This window comes from Bubalus kerabau, chromosome 19 (assembly GCF_029407905.1).
Source record: "Bubalus kerabau isolate K-KA32 ecotype Philippines breed swamp buffalo chromosome 19, PCC_UOA_SB_1v2, whole genome shotgun sequence".
In the NCBI taxonomy this organism is placed as follows: Eukaryota; Metazoa; Chordata; class Mammalia; order Artiodactyla; family Bovidae; genus Bubalus; species Bubalus kerabau.
In genome coordinates, this window is record NC_073642.1 from 60146446 (window position 1) to 60155807 (window position 9362).

Sequence of the window (9362 nt, forward strand, 5' to 3'; positions counted from 1 at the left end):
TGCGAGTATGTCTTACAGTCCTTTGTTCCACCCCATTCTTCCAAATGTCTCCCAGGACAAAAGTTTCCGTGGTAGTTACATAGCGATTCCCTATTTTTCACCTCCAATGTTCCTATTTATGGTCTGCAAATGTTGGCAGGGATGTGAAGTGAGGACTTTTTCTCATTTTCGCCCAGAAGGGCCCATGACCATTACATCATTCTGAATTTCCTGAGCTGGTTCATGACAATACACCCACCCTCCCTGTGCAGACATGGGGCTTGATTTTCTGCACGACATGCAAGGCTGGGAAAATTCAACATGATAGGCGTGATGTCGGAAGGGACTGTGGTGGGAAGACACAAAATCAGGATCAGGCCTTCGGCTGCAATGGAGAAAGTTGGCCTTGCAAACAACAAGTGGGCTGAAGAATCTGGCCAGCGTAATGGCAGAACACTTGGTTTCCTTTAAAAAAAAAAAAAAAAAAGTGTTTTTTTAACTTTGGGGAAAGGTGCTGGTTGAGTTCATTGCACCCCTCATTTCATGGCTCACTCTCCACATTGGTCCATTCAAAGCAGCTGTCTTGATTCATTTCCTTATTCCTTCCCTTTTATCCTCATTTCCTACCCCATTCCCGTCTCTCATGGGCAATCATTCTAGCCCTGTGTCACTGCATACATATTTGTGTGAAAGTCCTTAATTTATATAAATGGTCTTGGGCTATAAATCTCTTACTTCTTACATTTTTACTCAGCACTACGTTTTTAAAGATCTATTTTCATGCTGCTGACTACTGCATAGTATTCCACGGGGTTTGTCCATCACATTTCATGTTCATGTTCCTGGGGAGATGGACAAACACTGAGACCAAACACCATATGATGAATAGCCCGTATGTGTCACCCTCTGGAGATGTGTAAGAGTTGCTTTGAGAAGTAGTATCCAGGAAGGACTTGCTGGGTCATGGGGTACACGTATACATCCCAGTTACATAAAGGCAAGCCAGGGGACTGTCCTGGATGGCTGCACCCATCTAAACATTCCCACCAGCCCTGCACACGATTTTTTATCTCCCCACATCCCCGCCAACATTATGCTACTCTACATTTTTGTTATTTACCCTACTTTATGATTTTGTCTTTGCCCATTTGACAGGTATAAGTGCTGTCTCTTTGTTGTTTTAATTAGCGTTTCTCTCTTTGTTTGAACAGCTCTTCCTTGGCTTCCTTGTCTTTGGGGTTTCCTCTCCTGTGACCTGCCTGCTCGTATCTTTTGCCCAACTTTCCCTTGCAGTTCTTGGTTTTCTTTTTCCTGTTTGACAGAAGTTTCTCGGATATTTTCAATATTAGTCCCTTGTCCGCTTCTGAGGGTGCAAGCATCTCTCAGTTTGCTGTGCATCTGTGAACTTGCTCCAAAGTGTCCTCCACTGAACAGTAATCTTTCATTGTATTATGATCAAATCCATCCCTTTTTTTGTTGTTGTTCTTACAGACTGTGCTTTTGGGACACACACACACATACACACACACACACACACAGTGACCTATCAAAACGCACTCCTATATTATCTTCTATTGATATTCTAGCTTACCTTTCAAACTTAAGTCTCAATCCATCAGGAACTTGCCTTTGTAAGTGGTATTAGACAGAGAATGACTTTTACCAACTTAAGAAAACTTCTGTTTTATTGCTCAGCGGTTTAATAACAGCTTTTTATCACTTTATGATATATTTTCCTACCTATATCTGATTTTTTTCAAGTAGATTTGTTTTTTTTTCAAATAAATTATCTGATATAATACTGATATTATCAGGATAAGCTCTATTTCATTATGATGCACTATTTATTTTAAAGGCTTTTGGATGCTTTTAGCTAATATTTTATTTTGGTTATCTGTATCTACATCCATTACATTAATTGACCTGCAATCTATTTTCTTACATTTCTATTTCTTGAGTGATTAGTCTTATGTATTTTTAATCTAGTGTTGGAACCAATATTATCCTGGCTTCATGAAACAAGCCAAGCAGTTTTCACTCTCATGTTTTCTGTAATATCTTTCTGGAGAGCTGGAAGGTTCATTCTTTTTAAAGTTTGTTAAAAACTCACCTACAAAAACATTTGTGCCAGAAGCATTCTAGGAGGAAAGTCTTTGCTTAGCATTTCAAATTCTTTAATTTGATTTTTAATTCTTTAAAATCTATTCACGTTTTCTTTTAAAATTTCTCTTGTGCCAAAACTTGGCATTTTATATTTTTTCAAGATATCAGATCAGATCAGATCAGATCAGTCGCTCAGTCGTGTCCGACTCTTTGTGACCCCATGAATCGCAGCACGCCAGGCCTCCCTGTCCATCACCAACTCCCGGAGTTCACTGAGACTCACGTCCATCAAGTCAGTGATGCCATCCAGCCATCTCATCCTCTGTCGTCCCCTTCTCCTCCTGCCCCCAATCCCTCCCAGCATCAGAGTCTTTTCCAATGAGTCAACTCTTCGCATGAGGTGGCCATGCCCAGGCAATTCCATGATGGTCCAGTGCTTTCATTGCTGGGGGCCTGCGTTCGCTCCCTGGTCAGGGAATGAAGATTCCACAGGCCACGCAGCGTGACACCACTCCCCCAGATATATGTACAGGTCATCTAAATTTTCAAATTTATATCTGTGACTAACAGCAGTCTTTTTCTTTTGGGCCATGAGGCATGTGGGATCTTAGTTACTTGACCAGGGATCAAACCTGAGGCCCATGCAATGGAGGCACAAAGTCTTAACCACTGGACAGCCAGGGACGTCCCCGACCTTTTCTTCATCTATGCGTGTCTTTGTGACTGTTGCTTATTCATTCTATACCATTCATTTTGTTTATTTGCATCAATCCCTCACCAGCCTTCCAAAAATGTTTCTCCTATTGATCTTACTAACATATTAAAAACACCAACTTTTGGTGTCATTACTCTTCTCTATTTTTGTTATTGTAAATTGTAGCTATTCTCTAGCTATTTCCCCCTTATCTTTATTATTGTTTCTCTTATCAAATATGTCTTTATTATCTTTTTCTAATCTCTTGATTTGAATGCTTAACATGCTTTTTTCACATTACAGTTCTTTTTGGAAAGATATTTATTTATTTACTTGGCTGCACCAGCTCATAGTTGCATGCGAGATCTAGTTCCCTGACCAGGGATCCGGCCTGGGCCCTCTGCATTGGGAGCAGGGAGTCTTAACCAGTGGACCAGCAGAGAAGTCCCTGAAATTCTTAATACAATAAAAAAGCCCAGTGCACTATGACATAGATGGGCCGTAGATCACATCTTCCATGAATTGGCTGTGAGACCTGGATGACCCATTTCACTTTTCTGAGTGTCTGCATGCTAAACTGTGACATGAGGTCGATGGCCCTCTCTCCCAGGCATCTGGTGAGGATGTTAGGAGATAATCCACAGGAGGCACCGGCGGGATCCTCGGATGCTAGTTCCCTTCCCTTGTTCCAAAGCTAATTAAAACCACTAATCCTAGATTCATGAGAATCTCAAACTTTTAAAAAGTGGTTCCCAACTGCGGACAGTCTTGATTCCCAGTGGGTATCTGGCAATGTCTGGAGACAGTTTTGATCATCACAAGTGGGAGAGGAAAGGGGTGCCACTGGCATCTAGGGAAGGTCCCTAGGTAGAGGATGAGCATACTACTAAACATCCTACGTTCCTAAAATTCACAGGATCAGCCCCCACAACAAAGAACTATCCAGCCCCAAATATCAACAGGGCCAAAACTGAGAAACCACTTTTTTTTCCCATTGGCTGTCTCAGGTCTTCTTTGCGGCATGAGGTATCTTTACTTATTTATTTATTTTCAATAACCAAGGGTAAGTAACGCACAGAAGACAAGCCTACTGATTTATCTATTTTACTGTTTACTTTTACTCTGGGTCTTTGTTGCTGTGCATGGACTTTCTCTAGTTGTGAGGGGCAGGGACTACTCTTCACTGCAGTGTACAGGCTTCTCATTGCGGTGGCTGCTCTTGTCGCGGAGCACGGGCCGTAGGCACACAGGCTCAGTAGTTGTGGCACAGGGATTTAGTTGCCCCATGGCATGTGGAATCTTCCTGGACCAGGAATTGAACCTATGTCCCCTGCGTTGGCAAGTGGATTCCTAACCACCGGACCACCAGGAAGTCTGTGTGTATATCTTTAGTTGCAGCATGCGGGAGGTATCTTTAGTTGGGGCATGCAAACTCCCAGTTGCAGCATGTGGGATCCAGCTCCCTGGGCAGGGATCAAACTCAGGCCCCCTGCATTGGGAGCACAAAGTCTTAACCACTGAACCACCTGGGAAGTCCCACCTTGAAGGAAACTCCAGTGGCATCTGGTCCTGTCTCTTTCCCAATATAAGAATCTTTTCCCCAATGCCTCCTCTGCCTGGGTACACTCAGGGACAGGAGGCTCACTACATAAGAAAATAGGTAACAATAGTGGAAGGAACACAGACATTGGAGTCAAGCACTCTCATACACTTGTCCACCCTTTATTCTGACTTATCATCTGTAAACCTCAATTTCCTCATCTGTAAAATGGATAAAGTATGTAGCTATGATGACCATACAAGGTATATCCCAACATAGGGCCCAGAATGTAACAAGTAGTCAATAAAAGTTAACTTTTGCAGTTAACCCTTACTGCATCCAAATTTGCTTGCAAGTGACTTTACAATTCTGCACTTTGGTGATACAGCTTCTTCTATCTGAAGGTCTCTGAACTATCGGCAGACAGTGATCAATAATGGTTATTCCCCATTTTGATTCCACTTGCTTGACTTAGTATGAATAGAATACTAGATTTCTAATTTGAAAAAATACATATGCAACAAGAAACAAAGGTTTACTGTATAGGACAGGGAACTATAGTCAATACCTTGTAATAACCTATAAGGGAAAATAATCTGAAAAATAATATATGTATATCAGTTCAGTTCAGTCGCTCAGTCATGTCCGACTCTACGACCCCATGGACTGCAGCACGCCAGGCTTCCCTGTTCATCACCAACTTCCAGAGCTTGCTCAAACTTATGTCCATCGAGTTGGTGATGCCATCCAACCATCTCATCCTCCGTCATCCCCTTCTCCTGCGTTCAGTCTTTCCCAGCATCGGGGTCTTTTCCAATGAGTCAGTTCTTCGCATCAGGTAGACAAAGTATTGGAGCTTCAGCTTCAGCATCAGTCGTTCCAATGAATATTCAGGACTGATTTCCTTTAGGATTGACTGGTTGCATCTCCTTGCAGTCCAAGGGACTCTCAAGTGCCTTCTCCAGCACCACAATTTCATATATATATAACTGAATCACCTTGCTGTGCACCTGAAACATTGTAAGTCAATTATACTTCAATAAAATGTATATATTAAGAAAAAAAATAACAGCCAGTCCCTCTTTCTGGGGCTCAGCTTCTGCATCTCTAAAATAGATGGTGCCACTAAATACAATTTCATAAATAGCTCGTCCTCAGCCGGTCAGTCTGCAGATATGTTTAGTGTTTGGCCTGCAGTTGTTTTTGTTTTGCCTCTTAGAATTCAAATCTATTTCTCACTTATAAAAATGGGCATCTTCCCTAGCAGTCCAGTGGTTGGAACTTCTCTTTCCCATACAGGGAATGTGGGTTCAGTCCCTGGTTAGATCCCTCATGCCTGGTAGCCAAAAAAACCAAAACACAAAAACAGAAGCTATATTGTAACAAATTTAATAAAGATTTTTTAAATGGTCCACATTAAAAAAAAATTTTTTTTAATAAAGTAAAAATGGGATACTTCACCTAAAACTGCAGATCTCCTATCTCTTGAAGAATAAAAGGTTTAACAATACTGGACCTGTTTCCTTCATGGCTACAATCTGGGGCCAGTGAGCAGTGTTTCTCCATAGAGGGGACATGTGTTCTCTATTCCCCACAATCCCCACTACTCCCTATTGTCCTGTTTTCACTCACTCATATCACTTACAGCTTCTGTAGACATTTGAGTTTACAATTCTTAAGATATATGGGCTCCCCGGCTCCTTTCATCTCTCCTGGTCTATGAATTCTGGAAACCATGAGCTGCTACTCAAAGAGGAAATTTCCTTGATAAATTACCAGAGGAGACTCTAAGTACTGATGATTTGCTACAGCTTTTACTTAAAACAGAAGCTCTCCTGGACTCTGATTCCATTTTCCAACAAGAGGAGGAGTGCCTCTTTTGAAAAAAATCTGTAGCTAGCTTATTCAAGTTCATTAAAAGGATCCTTTGATTTGCAAAACTCATGAAGATAGTAGACAGGGCCAGGGTTGAAGAGGAAGGGCACCGGGATGCTTCTCAGGGACCTGGTGGTCTCCAAGTGCTCCTGGGTACAACCACATTAGGTAGCAGTAGGAATCTGACCTTCCTGGGGACCCCTGACTTTTTTCACCAAGCATAAGCAGAGCTTCAGGAAGTAGGTGGTCTGAAGCGATTATTCAGGGGTGTCAGGCAGACACACACACACACAACCACACTTTGGCCCATCCTGCAGATGAAATTGACCCCTTCTCAGTTAATCTCTGCAAGACTTCTACATTTGCTGACAAAATTCTCTCCCCAGAGTGGGACTTCTCTGATGGTCCAGTGGCTAAGACTCTGTGCTCCCAATGCACAGGGTCCAGGTTTGATCCCTGGTCTGGAAACTACATCCCATATGCGGCAACTAAGACTTGGCACAGCAGAATAAATAAAAATAAATAAATACTTGAGGAGCATTCAGGATGGGGAACATGTGTATACCTGTGGCGGATTCATGATGATATATGGCAAAACCAATACAATATTGTAAAGTTAAAAAATAAAATAATTAAAAAAAGAAAATTAAAATAATAATAATAAAGTAAAATAATTAAAAAAAAAATTCTCTCCCCAGAGTATCTTGGAGTATGAATCATGCAGCATGGTGAAGAACCCATGATTTAGGTGGAGCTGACACTTAACCACACACGCATCCTAGGACAAGTCACCCAATGTCACCGAGCCTCAGTTTTCATGTCAGAAAAATGGGATAATGATACCACCTCTTTCCCGGAGCCGCTGCACGGGAGTTAATGGGCCTCTATTCCCCTTTGTTCTCTGGATGACAAAACTGAACCTTGGGTAGGAGAACTGATTTGCAGCACAATGCTGCTTTGGGAGGTTCCTCGGGCTGGCTGAGATATAAGCCCATTAATCAAATCCAAGGGAAAACTTATTAAAAACAGATATCTAATCCAAACCAGAGGATATTATTTAACCAGGAAAAAAAAAAAAAACACACAATAATATGTAGTGCTGGCCTAGCTGTAGCAAAACAAAACACATTCAAAGTGATGGGCCAGAGGGCCGAGGAATCGCCGCAAGATCCAGTCTCGGTCCACGCTGCCTGTCACACAGCCAGTCGGCCAACCCAGCGTCCGCCACTACCGCAGCCATGGGAGTGCAGGTGGAGACCATCTCTCCCGGAGATGGGCGCACCTTCCCGAAGCGTGGCCAGACCTGCGTGGTGCACTACACGGGGATGCTTGAAGATGGAAAGAAATTTGATTCCTCCCCGGACAGAAACAAGCCCTTTAAGTTTGTGCTGGGCAAGCAGGAGGTGATCCGAGGCTGGGAAGAAGGGGTAGCCCAGATGAGCGTGGGTCAGAGAGCCAAGCTGACTATCTCCCCAGGCTATGCCTATGGTGCCACTGGGCACCCAGGCATCATCCCACCAAATGCCACTCTCATCTTTGATGTGCAACTTCTAAAACTGGAATGACAGGAGTGGCCTCCTCCCTGAGCTCCCCATTCTTGGATGTGCCACAGAAGGATCTGCCGCCTCAAGACGCACACAGCGAGTCCATATGGAGCTTTTCCTGATGTTCCACTACACTCTGTATAAACATCTTCCCAGACTGAATGTGTTCTGCCGCCGGCTTTGCTCTTCCCCTTTCTCCTCGTATGTGTGTTGACCTGAACTATATGCCATAAACCTCAAATTACTCAGTTTGTTTTTGTTTTGGGGTGAAGATTGAGTTTCAGTCCTTTGGATCTAGTTTTCCAATTAAGTATTAGTCAAGTATTAACAGCACAAGTAATGGGTTAACTTTAGACTAGGAATTGGTGTTGGGGTGGGGGGGGTGCAAGAATCTTTATTTTATTTTATTTTTTTGGATAAAAGTTTTATCTCTTATATATTAAACGTTCTTGCTGCTGCACTGCAAAGCCATAGCAGATTTGAGGCGCTTTTGAGGGCCGAATTATTCTCCAAGTTGAGAGATGTCCTCGGGTTGAATTGAAAGCCCTACCCAAAACTGCAGTGGGAAGGGGGAGAGCCTTTGCCTCCACTGCCCCACCCTCACCCTCCTCGTAGACCCTCTGCCTTTTGAAAGCAGATCATTTTCACTGAGATGTTGGACATTGCAGATGTCTGTTCCCCAGGCCAGCAGGGACCTCTGAAACCTTCATGGCCTGGCCTTTTTTTTTTTCATCCTGTGGTTTTTCTAATGGATATCCAGGATTTTTGTAATCGCATAGCTATCCAAGCTCTACTTCCTAAATTTTAAGAACTTCAATCGAAAGTTAAATCGAAGGTGCTGTTTGTAGACACTTAACACCCATGAACGCCCAGCCATCATGACAAATCCTTGAGTGTTGTCTTAAGAAAATGATGCTAGTCATCACAGCTTCAGCATCACCTATTTTTTGATGCTCAGCTCCCCCTGCTGATCTCAGAGTTTCCTGACTTCTCCTTGCCCCCCTCACCCCTTTGCTGTCCTGTGTAGTGATTTGGTGAGAGAAATTGCTGCCTACTCCCCCAGCCTACCCCCACTCCCTGCACTACACATGAGTTTCAAGTTTTATTATTGCAATAAAAGTGCTTTATGCTGGATTTTCTCAAAAAAAAAAAAAACAAAAAAACAAAGTGATGGGCCAGTCTTGTCACTACATGTGAGAAAACATGTCTTGCGTGGACTCCCCATTATGCTTGCTGAACTGTTGAGCTGAGAGCAATTTGCCAACTGCCTGGAGGCCCATTAAAAATGTTCATTATCCTTGTTACTTTTTGATGTCGCTCCTGGGAATTTTTCTAAGGACCCAATCTTGTAGGAAATAAAAATTATAAGAAATACTGTATTGAATTCACTGTGTATACTGGAAAATGCTTTACAAAGGTTTTGTAGAATTATAGGAAGTAATGGATTGGACAATGAAGTCTATGGGTTGGGATGCTGCTGATGCCAACTGGAGCGGTCAATGGAGCTTGAATAATTGAAGATAGTCTCCAGGCCTAGCCATCAGGACACATAGAGAAATGAGGCACCCTCAACTCAGTGGTATTCGGGAGAATGAAAGTGAAAGTCACTCAGTCTTGTCTGACTCTT

The 9362-nt window shown here is 42.8% G+C and overlaps 1 protein-coding gene across 1 annotated transcript; it reads left to right on the top strand.

Moving 5' to 3' along the window:
* Window positions 1-7351: 7351 nt before the first annotated feature.
* Window positions 7352-8902, top strand: LOC129634013 (peptidyl-prolyl cis-trans isomerase FKBP1A-like). Its single transcript, XM_055555978.1, has one exon. The coding sequence runs from the start codon at window positions 7430-7432 to the stop codon at window positions 7754-7756; it is 327 nt and encodes a 108-aa protein (XP_055411953.1). The 5' UTR covers window positions 7352-7429; the 3' UTR covers window positions 7757-8902.
* The last annotated feature ends 460 nt before the right edge of the window (window positions 8903-9362 follow it).